The sequence below is a fragment of the Anas acuta genome, chromosome Z (assembly GCF_963932015.1).
Source record: "Anas acuta chromosome Z, bAnaAcu1.1, whole genome shotgun sequence".
NCBI lineage: Eukaryota > Metazoa > Chordata > Aves > Anseriformes > Anatidae > Anas > Anas acuta.
Genome location: NC_089017.1, coordinates 56,107,941 through 56,126,205, shown reverse-complemented (window position 1 = coordinate 56,126,205; position 18,265 = coordinate 56,107,941). Strand labels below are relative to the sequence as shown.

Genomic DNA, 18,265 nt, shown 5'->3' with positions numbered 1-18,265 from the left:
AAGCACACATCTCTAGTTATTAGGCATATTTGAGAGAAGGAGGTGAGGCTCAGATTCAGGAAGGGATTTATGTTCCCACCCTTTCTTTTAGGGGGAATTTGGATGGACAAATCAAAAAAGGGTGATTTGACAAAACAGTGAGTCAAAAACTCAGCACCTAACATTTTTTGCTTAGTTGCCTAGATGCCTAGATGTCTGTCTCTGCATGCCCAGTATCCCTGACAGCTTTTTTTTTTTTTTTTTTTTTTTTTTGAGCTGAGAAACTCTGACTGTATTACACTGTTGAAGCTGAGGTCTTTACATGCTAAGTATCTCGACTGGCTTCTGAAGGAGGGTCAAAAGATTTACTGCAAATATGTGGTGGATGGTGTTTCTTGTTGCCTAATAATCTAAACTGTTGCCCCAGAAGAGAAGAGCTGAGTTTAATTGCTCCCTCAGTTTGAGGGAATCTGAATCCAATGTTCTTGTCCCTATGAAATAATACTACTTAACTCCATCCAGCTGAAGCAGGATGTGTTAGAAGAGAGTAAAGTACAAAGGAAGAAGGTCATCTTTGCATTGTGGGATGAGAGCAAGTATTGAGAATCAGGGGCTCTTAACTATGGTTTGTGTTCCCAATGCTATATATATATATATATATTTTTTTCTTTTTTCTTTTTCCCTCAGTGAATTGTTAAAACAAAAGGGATAGGCAAGTTGCAGAGCAGGGACTCTGACCATTGCAGCTTCAAAGGGTCTGGGATTAGTTTCTTAACTTGGCACTGTAAAAGCAATTCTTGGGCAGTTTCTCACTGACTCATGTTTTTAAACAGTGTTAGTCATGTCTAAACAACCACAACAACAAAAATTGGAAGTTATTTTTCTTGCATGCTTTCTATTTAGAAATTGATTTATTTTTCTCCATGTCTGTGTCTGCACATGCAAAACACCTTTCAGGGCCACCAAGCTTAGTTTGCCTGTCAGGCAGCACATATCCTGTATGAAGCATTTACAGTTTGGTTGTTTTCTTCATCCTGTGTGATTCTTGCATTACTTCTCAGTCGTGCTTACAAAGCACTATCCAGTAGCTCTTAAGAGATGAGTTTTCACAGTTGAACATCTCATTCACTGCTGAGATACACAGTTGGTCAATTCTGTGTAAATGGTGTAAATTCAAGGTAAACCATAAAAAAAAAAATACGACAGTCTCCCATGAAAATCAGATCCTAAAATTTTCTAAAACTTTGATTGAACTTAGTCGCTTTTGCAGCTGTGTTCCTGATGATAATACTAGTATCTGAAGAGCTGCCATGGTCTAGTTCTGACTCTAAAGTCTGCTCTGAATGAGTAATGACATAGGAAACTAATGCAGTGAATTCAACTACCACGATTATTTCTCCTTCTCTTTTATAAGATTTGAAAGCACAATTCAAATTTCTTTAAAATGAACTTCAGTCTGAGAATTGTTCTGTAGTTTATGATGTGCAAAAACAATTGCTGTTTGCAGTACAGGACAGAAACATGTTTGCCTGAGTTACTTGCTTACTCTGTAATAAGCATGTGTTTTTTAGCCTGGGAGTAGACTGTGCAAATAAGAATCACTGATTAATGGGTGCAGTATTAAGAAAACATTTTACCTGTTAAAATGTAATTTATTTTCTTTTCCTGCTGACTTACTGTAGCTTTGCATTTGGTTCACTACATGAGAATTAAATGCTTAACTCAGTGACCTGTAGTAACCAAAGTCTGAGGTTAAAAGTGGATTAGTGAGTTAAGTAGCCACGATTCCTTCATAGAGCAGTGTCTGTCACCACCTGCTCTGGGCAAAGAACTCTGGCTTATGTGCCCCTCTGTAAAGCCTTTTTTGCTGCTCAAGTTGCACTTTGGAAAGATCTGTGGTATTAATGCTTGTAGTGGGTTGCTGTCAGTAATACTGCTTGAAGAGCTTAGTGGAAACCAATACGGCTTAGTTTTATATCAGGTGAACTGCTTGTTCAGGCTGAAAGTGAACTCTAGAGACAATGCTGCAGGAAAAGCACAACTGCTCACTGGGGAGAAGGTGCATATAAAAACATGCCACGTCTGTAAGCCACCTTCCAACACTTGGAGTGGCAGTGAGCCGTCCTGTCTGGGACCATTAAGGGGCTGGAAGTTGTAAAACCTGACCATGAGAAAGCAAGGAAGAAACAGAGAGAGAGCACACAGCTAGTTACAAATACTGACACCTATTTTGTAAGCTGCCTTGACTCTCCTGGTACTTCACCTTGCAGCAGTCAGTGAAGCCAGCTCTTTCATGTTGTCAGCTTTATGCTCAGTGTCTAGCAAAGAGACAGCATAAGGAGTTACTGAGGGAGGGATGAGAAGAGTATGCTGTTCCTTGAACCTGTGGACGGTCATGTTTTGAATAGTTATCACCCATGCCTTTGTTACTCTGATCTTAAAAATGATGCAGAAGCATGATAAGGATAATCAGAGATATGTGTTGATTTGTCTACTGGGAGAGATTAAATGGACCATGATGCTTTCATGGGGATAAGAAATGAGCCAGGTATTAGATGTATGAAAAAATAACAAGGTGGAGTTTGTGATTAGGGAACAATCATTCACAGGGTATTTTTTTTGTCTTTCCATAAACACGGAACTGTGAGGAACACAGGATGCGTTTTTTGAAATGGGTGAAGATTTGAGACAAAATAAAATACTTGTGCAACAGTTGGAGTTGCACAAAGCAGTGTGCTGCTACCAGGCATGATTCATGCCAAAAATACAAAAATATTTAAAAGGTGCTTAAGTAAATCCATGGAAGAAAGTTCCATCAAGAACTATGTAAAATACAAAGCAGATAAAACTTACGGTTCAATTATCTGCATGTTGTGGAAGACCGGGAGGGCATGTTGTATCTTTGCCCTGTTGTTAGACTTTTTGCCTAAGTGTCTGTTCTAATTTATTTTGAGATGAGATTGACCTTTTTCTGACTCAGTGCAGCTGTAATTATGGGATTGTAGAGCTGATTTTCAAGTCCTTCATTTTTTTTTCTTCTTCCAATCTGTCTTTCTAGGAGAGATTCTTTAATATAGAAGTTGTTTGCCTTCTTTTACATGTCAGGCAAATAGCTGTTTGTCAGGGTGGGTCTCTATACCGGCTGTATGCCTCCAAGATGAATTTCTAAGAGAGGAGAGAAGATGTGACCTATACACTATGGGTTTTTAAAAATATATCTGTACTTTTATTTAGCTTTAAAAAGATGAAAAATGAAAACAGTCCAGAAACCCAAAGAAGTAAAACAAGCGCACCATGGGAGGAAAACGGCCTGCAGAGGTAAGGCAAGACATGGTATCTTAGGTTTTGTGAAATGGTAAATGTCATGCCCTCGTAATAGGGTAAGGGATATTGGTATAATATATTAATGCATTAGCAGGGTCACAGAAAGTCTGTATTGCAATTTAGAAGATAGGTCCTGACATACATATATAATCAGTTAAAAACTAGGAAAGTATGAGTGTATGAGTAGGAGGAAGTGGTCGGTGGACAGGTGTCATCAGTGGCTTTCCACAGAGATCTGTTCATGGACCTCTGTTTTAGAGTCCATTTGTCGAAGACCTGGAAGAAGGGTGAGAAGGTTTGGTGATGGGACAGAATTGTTTGGGATAGTGAGACTGAAAGTTGTCTGTGAAGAATGGCAGGAAGACCATTAGAGTCTGCTTCATGATCCACTAAATGGTGGATGACATTGAGTTAGTAATTGTAAAGCAAGCTTAATGGGAGTGAAGAATAATCCTAGATTTCCAATTAAAATGAGGTGCTGCGGATTTTTGAGGGATAGCCTCATGAAAACACAACTCAGTAGCAGTCAGAAAAACAATTAGCAATTATTAGGAAAGACACAGTGAAGAATACAAGAGAACAGCATTCTGACATCAGAGAAATTTGTGGATTACGTATTTTCTGCATGAATTGTTAGTGGAGCTCTATGTCCTTACCTCAGGAAGAGAAGACTTTCAAAGGGGCAGCAAGGGTAATCAAATGTATGAATGGCTATACATGAAACCTGTACTAGGAGCAACTGCATACACCAGAATTACTCAGCCTGGAAAAGAGATCATTTCAGGGGTTGTGCTAGAGATCTAGAAAATCATGAGTAGTACAGAGGAAGGGGATAGAGATTGGGATTGTATTTTTCCAGTGTAAGATCTTAGGATCTTTAGGTGAACCTGGCTGAAGGTGATTTAAATGCACCAAGAGAAGGAGGACAGTAATCACTTCCTGTGAGTAGGAGACCTGTGGTGCTCCTTTGCAAGAAATGGCAAAAGTTAACAGGTTCCTGGGAGAAGTTGGGCAAGTGCATGGAAGAGAAAGCTACTGAGAGCTGAAGACAGAGGTATAACGTCCGGTTCAGTCAGTACCCTAAACTGGGAATAGTGCAGTACTGAGAGAGCACCACGGATCTGCCTTATGTGTTAAACTTCTTGCTTTGTGTAAGTGGTTGCTTATGGCCACAGTTGGAAACAGGCCACTGAACGAGGTTTTACATTGGTGTAATCCTGTACAGTCCTGCTTTCATGTGATGTTCAGATCTATACATGGTGCATCTTCTGGGGCCTCTGGTCCTACTGCAAACACTGAGTTTTCAGAGTAAGGACAAAGCAGTGTGCAAATATTTTGTTGCTAGGATAGATGTTTGTTTGTGGTGTTTAAAGAAGAACTGATGTCAGCTTGTCACAGTATAGCTTCATAGTTTAAATTGTTCCCAGGATAGAAGGAGCTTTGACTGCTAAGAGCCAAAGAATGATAGGACTGAGTTTTTACAAGTCCATCTGTTTTAAAGAACTACACAGTTTTAGACACGTAAGCAGGCTGCACGTATTGCATATTGCACAAAGATTTTTGCAGCTGCTAGTAATAATTTTCCACTTTGAAATTCATTCTTATTGAGATGAATTGTCAACTTTTTAACTGTGCAGAGCAGCATTGTAATCAGCAGTATGGGTTTTAGGAAAGCAGGAAGAAATACCTTTACCTGGGATTTGTTGAGAATACCATATTTATCGGATAGCTGTCCTGAAAAGAGCTAAGTATCATCTTAATCATGAGTAAAAATGTATTGCTGAGTTTAGCATAGCTGTTCAAAAAGTTCTGGAACTGCTACTGCATCAATGGACCACCTTATAGTAGCATAAACCATCGCAAACTCTGTTACGCTGTCGGAAGTGTTTCTTACATTTCTGTAGAAAGGCAAAACAGAATAATCCATACAGGAATTTAAGAACCACAGTGCAGCCTACTTCTAACACTACAACAGCCTTGGGTCCCATCCAGGCTACTCCAGGCAACATGAAGCTTGAGACACCTCCAAAACAGTGGCAGAGGCTTGTGTGGATGAACAGCAGAAAGCTGGAGCTAAAATTCACACTCCAGATTGCTAGCTCTGTAGTGAAGATGTATTCTGGGATATGGAAATTGTTTTAGGACTTACACCCACAGAAAAGAATACAGGTGCATTTGAATGCCTAGCTCTGGGTTGTATAAGTCATCCTAAAGCAGTAAAATTTTATTATGCTAAAAGAACATATATATGCTTGGTTCTACATTTTGTAAGCTTAGAGCTGTTACCTTCGCAATGATCTGTAGTCCTTGTTCTCTGTTTTCAGTGTTCAGTGTAAAATACTTATTCCTGGAAAGCAGTACTATCTGTATTTACATAGCATGCACAAATGCGTGCACACACGCTCTCTTGCACATACATATATAGCTGAATGCAGGTATGTGAGCATGAGCCTTCTTGTTATTTTTGTAGACAGAATCTGGGTTAGCTGTCTTAACTCTCCTGGAAGTTTAGAAGTCAATTGTTTGCTTTTCATTTTTAACTCTAGTGGGCTGTACAATTCCCCCAGTGACCGCAATAAATCACCAAAGTTTCCTTACTCTCAGCGACGGAACCCATCAGGTGGCAGCGAGAATGAGTCTGGGCAGCCAGTCCGGAGGAGGTAAGAGCCCTGAGGCTGCTCACTGTTAGTTTAGATCACAGAAAGCTTGTGTTCTTGCACACTCCATGTTCAGTAAAGGCTCCTGGGTCCTGGGAAAAGGGGTACTCTAGGGGCCCATCATTACTGCAAAAGAAAACTGAGCAATAATATAGGATTTGCTTTTGAAAAGGAATCTTTCATCAAGATTTTTGCTTGCCTGCTGTTCTGCATACCAGGAAAATGATGTTGAAAATACAAGAAATTACTCAATTTGCACTTGCATGATCCTTTCAGTTTCTGTAGCTCTTTTTCCCTTTCTCTTTGTAAAGAAAGGGATTGATGGATCTTGCTTGCCTGACAATAAGCTTCTGTTACAGAGCAGTATTTTAGGTATGTTTCTTTTCTATAAATGCAACAAAGATTAAATGAATGAACCATTAAGCTGGCTTTAACAGTCCCATATGTGAATTAGAATCACAGAATTGCAGAATCACAGAATTGTTTGGGTTGGAAGGGACCTTAAAGATCATCTATTTCCAACCCTCTGACATGGTAGGGAATACCAAATTACTTTACATTAGAGAGCATGCAAGTAGAAATGTAAGTATGAGTTGCTTAATGTGTTTTAATGGGTGTGTGCTGAACAGAGTAACTTAGAAAAGTGAAATAAAATGGATGGAGATATTGTGCTTTCTGTCCTGGAGTCTGTCCAAAATGTGAATCAATGACAGCTCACATTATGAAGTGATAGTTTTGACAGATTACATGTTACCTGTGTGATTGGTCCTGCTGAGAGGCTGCTTTCATCACCTAAGCTAGCTAAGGTACCCTGGTCAGCTGCAGAGTATAGACAAGCATAGCTATGGTGCTGTATTCACAGTCATCCAGGACTGTCTTACGAGCCAGCACCCTGGAGCTACATTTCTTTCTGACATCTCTGATGCAATTCACTGTTTGACTTTCAAAGCCAGGGTTTGCACAAGGGTCTTTGAAGACACAGCTGTATCTTTAAGGAAATCTTCTAGATAGATGAGGAGCTTTTATATCTGCCAGGTTTCTGAGCTGCTCCAAACTTTTTATCTGCCAGTTGCTGTCTAGAAGAACAGCGAAGAAACTCACCCAACGTGTATGCTTAGTGAGCTTGTGCCTGAGTTAAAGTAAATCAGTGTAGCTCTCTTTAAGTCAACAGAGCTATGTTGATTTTCTCAGCCCCTGTAAGTGTTGACAGCAGTGTGTTTCCTGAGATGGATTTTCTGATTCATTCATAGCTTAGTTGTTAGGAGGACTTGTTGGGCTCTGTAAAAACAAAGTAATAGAGATGTGCAGAACCATCTTGACTTTATCATCTGGGATTTCAATTTGGCTTATCGAATAAGTAGACAGGCGGTCATGCCAATAACAAGTTTTCTCTTGGGCTACCACTCCACCAAAATGTTTTTAAAAGTCTTATCTCATATGTGAGACTGTCAAGACTGACAATAGTGGGTAGATTCTAACCTAATTATGTCTTCCTGAATCTTGGTTTTATTCATGCACTTTCCTTTTTCATCTGTTTAATAACAATAGCTGTGTTGTTTATGCTCTCTTGACTGGAATTAAGAGGAAAACAGCAGGATTTGCTATGCTGGAAACAGTAGGAAACTCTAAAGGCCAGTTTACCATGCTCAACCTTGCAAGTCAGGCTTTTGTAATGGGAGCTTGAATGGGATCATACCTTTTAAACTTACTGTAGAGTTGCCCTGAAAAGTTTAAAACAAGCACATCCTATGCCATACTAAAGATGGGAACTTTTGTGTATTCATGTTAAGTGACCCAGTAGTTTTTCACTGAAACTTCCTTAATATTACAGGAAAACCCAAAACTGTGGTGAAGATTCAGAGTTAAAGCAAAGGAGAAGGTAAATATATAAACTATAGCAGTTATGAAATGATAGCAAAAGTACTAATCATATTTTAGTTCTCTGTAAAGCCTCCCTTCCTTCATTGTCCTCTGTACTCTTGAACATGTAAAATGCTTATTGTGTTCCATTCATTTACATTTTTCTTTCCAATGCTCTGTAACATAACTTAATCACAGCACAGATCCCTACAAGCTACCTTGCACATTATTACTTCTTACCATAATAGAAATAGTTTGTGGAACTTTAGTAAAGGCTTGTCTGCAGCTTGAAAGTCAATTCCAGAAATCTGAGCTCTTGGATTTTGCATCTGCAGTTTTTGTTTTGAATTCTCTAGCCTCCCAGTCCACTTAATTCATCTGTTTTGAAAGCATGTGTATTGTCATTTGAGATTAATTGCCCTGCAAAAAGTGGGTACAGAGGCATATCCCTTCTGCTTAAACTTCATAGTCTTCTCAGTGTGTCTTACACATTTTTGCTGAATTTCTCTGTTAAGCTTCACTTCTTTTTCTGTGCAATTGTGTCTGGATGTCACACCTCCAATTAGAATGCTGGTGCAAATTCATACCTGCCCTTCCACAACTTCAGCTTTGGTCAGATATTTTGCATCTGAAGTTCTCCACTACCATATCTGCCTGCTTTGATTCTGTGCTGTGCTTCTCCTTGCTCCTACGTTCCTGTCCTGGCTGTTGGAAAAGGGACACAGTGCAGTTCATTTTGATGTCTGAGTCTCCTGAAGACTGCAAAAGAGAGGAGGCACTCCCAGGATCTGATTCACCACTCCAGCATGGGAAAGGAGCTCTGGCAGAGACACAAACATCTCAGGGACAATCACAGGAAGTCAGGGAAAGAGCTCATGTACTTCGCACCTGAGATAACAGATTATTTTTTGAAAGGATGTAACCAGTCTGTCAGTGATACACCCATGGTGGAGGTCCAGAACATAAAGCAGAAAGTATTTAGTTGGCATCTCAGGTGGGAACCCCAGTACTCAGAAGGGACCTCTTCCTGAAGGCTGTACACGACAAGTGTACAGATTTGTTATTGTACATGTATATAGGAATAGACTTTCTCAACTTTCTCACGGTTTGACTACCCCCCTCACATTTTAATCAGAAAAAAAGACTGCACCGGAACATGAGCCCTCTCTGTCAATTGTTTCTCTGAAATAACAATCCTACCCCTAAGTCCCCTGCTGGGCTGTGTATGTTCTGCCTGTCTTGCATAACTGATTATTCCTTCTTTCTTGATCTACATGTCAGACCATGTATGTATGCCACCCTAAAAATATCAAATATGTTATGTGACCATGAGAAAAATCATGAAACTTCCTTCGTAATTGTTAGAGATCAAGATTATCTTGTGTTCCTGCACCTGACTTTAGTAAATCATTATTAAAAAAAGTATTTTATTCACTTCAGTAAAAGCTGATATGCAGTGAAAGATAGTGTTCTGACAGCTAGTACGAACAAGGTGCCACTCAGCTGGCAGTTCAGCAGTTCTCCTGTCTCGCTGTAAGTGCTTTCTTGACAGGGACACAAGGTAATTTGATGTGCAGTACCCAAAAGGTGGATCAGATTTTCATTCCTGAAAAGCTAGAGAAATATTTATCTTGATTTTGAACAAATAGGGTGTTTTATCTTAAAATTCTCCTGCTATGCTTTTTTTTTCTTCCTTTTTTTTTTTTTTTCTTGGAACTTTTTAGGATAAATTGTTTAAATCAGAGCGGGGAAATACTTGAAATGTGGAAGAACAGTGTTGCTCTGATGACCAGGAAGGATTATTATTATTATTTTTTTTTTAAAAGTGCTGCTCTCATGTTGATGTTGAGAATCAAGATTAGATGCTATATGATATCTGATAAAATTTGGGGTTGTTTGGAGGGGAAGAAAAGAGGTACATAAGGTCTACTGCAGTTCTAGTGCATGTGTTGCTCTCTGAACTGTCTGAATGTGCTTGAGCTGGTATCTTTTGAATGCTGTCTTTTAATCTTTCCTTCCTTCAGGGTAACGTTTTTCTGCATTAATAATGATAAACTTTTCCCTTTAATATCACAGAGAAACGTGTCTTTCTTGAGAGGCTGAGAGCAACAGGACACTAAACAATGGTCCAAAGGTTTTGATGAGAGTGCCAGTTTTAGGACCAAGCCCAGTGGTATGGTAATAGAGTCCTAGTTTCTAGGACCAAGGCCCTGACAGCTGGTTTGTCTGCTCCAAAATCTTTATCAGTGATAATCAGGGATGTAAAATTTTCAGGTAGCAGGCGCCGAGCACTTCTCAGTACTGAGAGGAGCTTGCCTATAGGAAGGTGCATCCCCATTTTCTTCTTGAAGCTCAGCTCTCAGTCTTACCTGTCTACTTTTGTTTCAGCCTGTTCCACCAGTCTTTTTCAGTAGTAAATAATCAGAGCCATAAATGTCACCTTACCATTTGAAGCTCCACAGTCAGCGGTAATACAGAAGTAACTGCTATAGTTCTTTTTTCCTCACATGATGCACCATCTTTGTAGCTGTGCCTGGGGTCATCTCAAAACTGTGCCGATACCAACACCTGCCACTCTGTGCACTTCGGCTTTTCAGTATCTGTAAAGATCTGCAAGAAACTCAGTGTTAGTGGTGTTTTACCCAGACCACCAAACACTCAGAAAATGATTTGAGCTTATTAGAAGTTAGATGTGAATAGAAAAAGACAGATCCTGTGAGCATTTTTTTTTTTGCCTGCAAAATCAGAATGGCTGTGTAAATTTCTGTCAGGTGTCTCACAACAGGGAATAAGAAATGGACCATTATACATACAGTTTAAAGGCAAAACATTCTACACCTCAAAGAAACATTTTACTGTGGCATATACCCAAAGAATGCTGAGAGATAAAATAATTCTTAAAAAAACAGTGCAGTGATTTGAAAGGAAAGGAACACTCACCTGTCACTGCATTCTGGGTGCACTACCTTTGAAGCAGTTATTTCTATCAATTAATAAGAAAAAGATACTATGACTCTCAGATGTAGACAAGCCCTGTAGACTCCTGTAATTCTAATTTTCCTAATAATCTTCTCAGTGTTGTCCATCCCTTGTTGAGAACATTGTGCTTCTGACATGTCAGTAGATAAATTGATCTTTAAATCTTGCTTTTCTCCTCTCCAGATCGCGATCTCGTTGTAACACCAGTAGTGGCAGTGAATCAGAAAATTCCAACAGAGAACATCGGAAGAAGAGAAACAGGTGACCATTGTATAATTTAGAGAGAGAAACATTTAACACAAACAAATGGAAAATGGACTTTCCTGAGATAACCCTAATAAAAAAATAATCCTTTACACATATACTGTTCTCCTGAGGCAACTTAAGGTTCTTGCTCAAATAAAAAGAAAGAGAATTGCCAAATCACATATACACTGTAAGTATATGTAACAAATCCACATTCTCCTGATGCTTGTCAAGATCTCATTAATGAACAGCAAAATCAAATACTGGACGTATTTATAAAAGGCTTGCAATATTAATGCACATAAAGTGGATAATGGCAATGATATGATTTTCACAGCATGTACGTTAACACCTGAAAAATTTCAAATGCAGATTTTTAGCAGAAAATATGCTTTTGAGGCAAATTGACAAAATAGTTTTTAATGGATCAGAAACTTTGTGTTGTTTTTAAATGCATACATTTAATTGTGTAAATATTTTTATTTTCTAAAATGCAAAGTGTGGGCCTGAACTCAAAATGTGTACAGTGCCATTAACAGCAGTTAATATTAAGTGATGCTAGCAAGTTTTGTTTTTTATGTTCTGTTTTTCTTGTTGCTGGTAAGAAGTTGGTATAACAAGTGATTTATTTTAGGAAAAAAATCTTTTTTAAAGAGCCATATTTATGTTGCACTTGTGATAACAGCTTCAGAGTGTTACTCAGATAAGCGAAAACTTATTTTAAAAATACACATATAACTTCTTCATAATGCATAAGAGAACACTAACTGGACAAAAGAAGAGTCATTTAATAGGCAAGTTTTCTAACTAGCTGTCTGCACGGGCTGCCATAGTTCCCCACTGTTTCACCTGCAATACTATGAATGATAAATTATTTTCAGATGTTTCAGATATTTCAGATGTTCAGAAGCTCTTAGAAATAATTATGTGCTAGATATGTTGAAACAGTCCTTCAGAAACATGTATTTTAAGCATAACTTCCAATAGTTACAGGGGTTCTGTAAAATCAAAGACATTGGAACGGACTGATACGAAGAATAGCTGAGCCTTGAGATTTCTTTGGCTTAAATCAGAGCATTGACACTCAGCTAACAGTAAACTAGTGTGCATGGAAGTTTTGTTTTCCAGCTGAGCTCTGAGGTTTGAATGAAATGCTGAGCATATTTTCAGTGATCAGTAGGTAAACAGTATTTTGCATTCATTTCTCATAGAACACACTTGTCAGCTTTTTTCTCCTGTGAAACTTCTTGCTCTGGGAGTTTCACAAGCAAGTAAAGGAAATTAGAGACTGACCACAAAAATGTTTTTAAGAGCTTTCTGCATTATAAAGATTGAATTATTGGAAGGATTTAGTAGTGCTTATTGTTTTCTGAAGAATAAATGGGCCTTTACCAACCTTTCTTCTGTTTGTGAAAAAAAAATCTTACAGTTAAAGAGAATAATCATTTGTGTAGATGGACATGTATTTTTATTTTATTTTATTTTATTTTATTTACAGTCTCAGAAATGTAAGATACATTGAAAATATTAATGCTGTATCACATCTTGCTCTTTGGTGGTCACTTGAAATCCAATCAGATCAAAAGTCATCAGTGCTAAAGTCAACAAGCACTTAAATAAGCGGAAGTTCTGATACTTGTTCCCTGTCAGCAGGTACAGGAAAACCACCCGTATAATGAATTCCTGCATTTTGATAGCAGCCAAAGCAGGAATATAATAAGCTGAAAGGGCACAGACACTGAATGACTTTCCGGTCAGCAGTGGTGAGCCAGCCCTAACAAGATTAAATGGGACAATACAGTGAGGTTCCCAAGTACTGTTACTCAATTTTATCTCTTGCATGGATTAATACTAATTTGTTTCCAATTATCATAACTGGCTTCCTGGCAAAAGCTAACACAAAATTTTAGAGTTGTATTGGAATAAAATGACTGAATACTCGTGTTATCCAAAAGAATCTGATTCTGATAATAGAAGAGTAGAATATATTGTTCACATGGGAAGAGATCACTGAACTTTTTATCGGATGAAAACAAATTATCACAGAAAAATGGGACTGCAGGTGAGACCTATTAAAGGTAAACCAGTAGAAAAAGATTAGGGGGAAATTTGTTACTTAATCAGTCTTTGAGGTTTCACCCCAGCATATGAATGTTTTATGCTAAGGAAATATTTACATTATGATGAAGAACCTACGATGAATGTATTTCTGTCACAGAAGAAATATGACTTTTTCAAATGCTATGGTCACAATTTATTTTGTGGACATAAATACTAGTAGACAAGATGTACTGAAGTATAGTATTCTGCTTGACTAAACTTAGAAGATCTGTTACATTAAGATCACAGAATCACAGAAGGGCTGAGGCTGGCAGGGACCTCCAGAGGTTATCTGGTTCGACCCCCTTGCTCAAGCAGATACCTAGAGCAGGTTGCAATGACTGGAGCACCTCTCCTATGAATACAGGCTGACAGAGTTGGGGCTGTTCAGCCTGGAGAAGAGAAGGCTCTGGGGAGACTTTAAAATGGCCTTCCAATACTTAAAGGGGGCCTACAGGAAAGGTGGGAATGGATTATCAGACCAGATAGTGTCTCTGCATTCCTCCCAGATTACCTGTCCCTGCTTCCAATCTCTATGCTTCCTTTTTGTATGTGAGTTTTTGGCAGGAGCTCCTTGTTCATTCCCACAGACCTGGCATTTTTCCTGACTTTATATTCACTGGAATGGGCTTCTCTTGAACTTGGATGAGGTGATCATTGAAGACAAATTAGCTTCCTTGGGTCTTTTTTCCTTCCAGGGTCTTATCCGACAGTACTCTTCCAACCAGATCTTTGAAGCAAAGATCTGCTCTCTTGAGAGCAAGGTCTGCTCTCTTGAATTATGCTATTGTGATCTTGCTTTTTGCCCTCCTCCCAACATCAAGATCCTGAATGCCACCATCTCATGATCACTACAGCCAAGACTGCCTTTCACCTTCACATTGCCAACAAGCCAGTCATTATTGTACACTGACCATAAATGATAATTATATGCTGAAATAATTTGAATGTAATTTCAGGAGTCAAGTTGCTTGGCTTAAGAACTAAGGGAATTTATCATTGGGTAAACATAGCTTGCTTTCATATTACCTTGAAAAGGGGAAAAAACATCTCCACATCAATAGATGAGTGATAATAGTCTTCTAGCTTTCCATTTTACCATCACATACAGTCTTTCTGCAGACAATACCCAGTTTGTCACTGTGATAGCCATTGATCTTAAGTCAATTTATTTCACATGCCAGTGAGAACAATTTTCTTTCTATAAGGCATGGATCAATTTGTTACTATGTGGGAGCAAAATGTGAAAAAATAAATGGGAACTTGTAATGGAATTGGAGTACAAGGGCAATGTTTCTCTATCAAAAGTACTTTGAAATAGAAAATTAGATTTTGAGTTAAATTTCTTTACAGTTTTATATGGGTTGTCAATTCTGTTGTTAGAGTGTTAAAGATTCTGCCCCTCAATAATTATGATTTGATCATTTAATCTAAATAATGTATTCTATGTAGACGCTGTGTTACCTTGGTCATCCTTTGTATAGTTAAATGTGAACATAGTACCTCTTTTTGCAGCTGCAAAATTAAAACCTTGTTGCTTTGTATTTCCATCTAACAGAGTTCTGCTGTGATACAGTGGTACTTTTTAAGCAACAGCCGTATGTGTGAAGCAGTTGATACTGTTTACACCATGTGGGATGATTGCTGTCTCCACAAATTGGATTATTCAGGATGAAAATCACAATTCATTACTTGTTGATGTGTGAGTTCTTCTACAAAAACCTTAGATGCTTATGTTAATCCATGCCACCAGATTACAGGTTTAAAAAGACCTGCTTAGAAATCAAAACCTGATATTGTCATCTACCCCAGATGGTTGGTGCCATTTAGTAGAGTTGTGATGCTACAGTAGTTGGGAATGTAGCTCAAAACTCATTATGCATGTGAGAGAAGATCAGATTAAAGGAAAAGCACCAGCCTGCTTAGCCAGTTCAGCCTGATACTATTCAAAATTCAACTAGAAAGGTACCTATGTACTGAAGAGCAACAACAACAGCACACTTTGCATTGTCTCCACCAGGTAATTCACTCATATCTGATGGTTTGTTTGTTCTACCTGCGGTCTTCCTTTTGTCGTTATTGTTAAACTTCTCTGGTTTCTTCAGTATGCCAGTCATACTGTCCTATCAGGTAACCTACTCTTGCAGCAGTATTTTCCAGGAATGTGTTTAAATCCTTGTTGAATTTTGAATTCAAATAGAGTTTAAATTCTAAGTGAACTTATATTTCATTTGTTCCAACTTACCACTTTATCACAGCAGAAGAAGATGTGTCTGCAGCCCTCAAACCCTGAAGATTCTGCAGAACTTTGAATGGCCTACCACTGTCACACCGACCGTCCTGACTAGTTGTGTCATTGTAGAATTAATTTAGTCTGCTCTCGAACCTGGTGACTTTACAGGATTTTTACATTTGTTTTAGTCTTTACTGTGTTCCAGTAATGGATACATGGCTTTAGAAGAAATAAAAAATCACATTTGAAAATAACCTAGCACTGGAACATCATAGTTCTAAAGAATTTGGATATTTTAATGATATGTGATGCACATAATTTAAATTTCCATGCCCTGTTAGTTCAGCTACTGCTTTAGCAATGAGCTTGTCTGCACCTCTGAACGGGATGCTGCCCTCTCCTCTTTCCACCCATCCACCCTGGGGAGGCAGGGCTGGAGTTCAACACCTTCTCCCCTCCCCATTTTTTATTTTTTTTTGCCTCCCTCTGTCAGCTCAATAAAACAAGGAGATTAACTGTGTCTCCTTTGTGGTGGGATTATCCTTCTTTTTAGGGCAGTGTGCATGTTCCCTTGACCAGAAGCACCTGCTGGGAAGGGCTACTAAGGGTGGCAAAGGAGGTGAATGAGATCTTTGTAGTAGTATGAGATCTTTGTGTCACTGTATCAGGCTTACATTTGCTGTGGTTGAGGTGTACTTTAACACTTAAGTGAGAAAGGAAAAACATCTGGATGTTTGGTTTGGGCTGGGAAGACAGGTTGAATTCAAGTTGTAGGCCTGTTTTTAATGGCTTAGATTGTTCATTCTTTCACTTAAGCTGTTTCTAGGTAGCAAATCAGTGAGTTTCCATTTACATGGGTTCTTGCATTTTATGTACTTTGGGAACATGAATTAAAATTAAGCAAGATAAAAATAAAAAATTTTCCATTGCAGTGGCTGGATTTCTGATGAAATAATAAAAAAAAAAAAGTACTTAATCTCTTCCTCTGAGCATCCTGTCTTGGAGACCTCAGACTAAACTCCTGGTACTTCTTTTGCAGATTACGGCAAGAGAATGACATGGTTGACTCAGCTCCTCAGTGGGAAGCTGTGCTTCGTCGACAAAAGGAGAAAAACCAGGCAGATCCGAACTACCGGCGATCCAGGCACAGATCTCGATCGTATGTACCCACTTTGACATGAAAATTAAGGCTGCTGTGGCATGTTAAAAGTAGGAGGAATATCTCCAGCATGGTTATTGCTTGTAGCTGCTGAGGAGCAGCAACCTTCACGTGTGACATCCTTAAATTAGCAGATTAGTCTTTGAGGTCTAATTCCCTTACCATAGTGATTTAATTTTCAAGGTATGAGTAGGGGCTTTGTAACATACCTACTCAGTCTGTAACTGTAACTCACTCCATTACCTTGGATGAAGTCCTGGGTGGTTTTAGCTGCGTAACGAGGGCAGTGATTCCCGTTTCTGGGAAACCATTCAGATTTATATGATGGGTGCAGGAATTTTTGTGAAGTGTGTTTATGCATCTTAAATCAATACAGAGTCTGCAGGATTGTTCCAGGTGAGACCAACTACTGATGTCTCCATGTCAAATTATTGTTAGTACCTGTCAGCCAGTGATTTTATTGCATCCCAAGAGCATACTTCAATGATGGAGCTAGGCTGTCCTGCTGAAGGCTGGTTTTGACATGTCGAAGTTGTCAGCTTGTAAAATAATTTCTATCAAACTGATGAATATATTGGCTTATTTTAATGTGTTTTTAATGGCATGTGTTGGGAGTATAGACAAACAGTTTCGTGCTGTGTTTGTGTCCAGCCTAATCTGCCATCTGAAGCAGAAGGCATGGCAGGGCAGGGCAAGGAGAGCAGCTGGGAGGGAGGTGTTGGGAGACAAGGCAAGAGGGAGCAATTTTTGAAACTCTGTCTCCATCTTCACTGCCTGACTAAAATATATGAACTGCCGAGCTCTGATGCTGATGGCATAACAGGTGACCTCTATAACACACTTAGGTAGATACTTCCCTTTAATGTCTTAACTTTTTCTTTCATGTGAAGACTGGACCAACAGAACCTGTATAGTCCCTTAATGGACTATTTCGTTCTTACCTACTGAAGCTGTAACCTGGACTGAAGTTTCTGGTATTAAAATCTCCTTCAGCTGTGTTCTCAGTTACCCATGGTGCTGAAACTCACTTCTATCTCATTTCATAGCTTACAGTTTTCATATTTTTATGAGAAAGATGATTTACCATTAAAATTCCAAATGTTGGAATTTATGCTTTAACTGGTTTTGTACAGACCTGTTCACTTTCACATGCACAAAAGTAAAATGTTATTAGATGCAATTATACAATCGTATTACTAAAAATCAGGAATATTAAAACTCACTTGTATGGCCACCACAAAATGAATACAGGTGATCAATTTTGATTTTTATTTATTTATTTTTTACTATGTATAAAGTGCTGTAAACTGGGAAATGCACTCAGTTAATAATGGCTAGATTAAATTTATAGCCGACTTTTCTTTTTTATGTTGTACCAAGTAAATGTCATTTGTTGGGCAGCACAGGCTCCCTCTTGTGGCTAACTACGGTTATGAAATGAGTTTTATTTTCAAGCACGGTGACATTCTGGGTTATATTTCATTTAAATTACTGTTAGCAAAAACTCTAAACACATGTTATTTTACAAAGAAAAGGAAGGTCCTAGAGAACACAAAGAAAGGGGAACGTCCTGAAGATTTTGGATGATTCCTCACTTGTTTTGTTGATGATGATTATATTCTTCCCTTTTATCTCATTCTTCCGTTAAAAACAAAAAACAAAAACCCAAACAAGCCCAAACCCCGAAGTATGGCATAGATCATTAATAGATATTTAATGTGTGAAAAT

The 18,265-nt window shown here is 38.5% G+C and overlaps 1 protein-coding gene across 2 annotated transcripts in view; it reads left to right on the top strand.

Moving 5' to 3' along the window:
- Positions 1-18,265, top strand: part of EPB41L4A (erythrocyte membrane protein band 4.1 like 4A) — a 133,820-nt gene that overhangs the window by 102,270 nt on the left and 13,285 nt on the right. For both annotated transcript variants that reach the window (XM_068666761.1, XM_068666762.1), the window contains 5 exons: positions 3,214-3,297; positions 5,850-5,963; positions 7,792-7,839; positions 10,983-11,060; positions 16,418-16,537. In XM_068666761.1, coding sequence (XP_068522862.1) covers positions 3,214-3,297; positions 5,850-5,963; positions 7,792-7,839; positions 10,983-11,060; positions 16,418-16,537 — 444 coding nt within the window. The remainder of the gene's footprint in view (positions 1-3,213; positions 3,298-5,849; positions 5,964-7,791; positions 7,840-10,982; positions 11,061-16,417; positions 16,538-18,265) is intronic.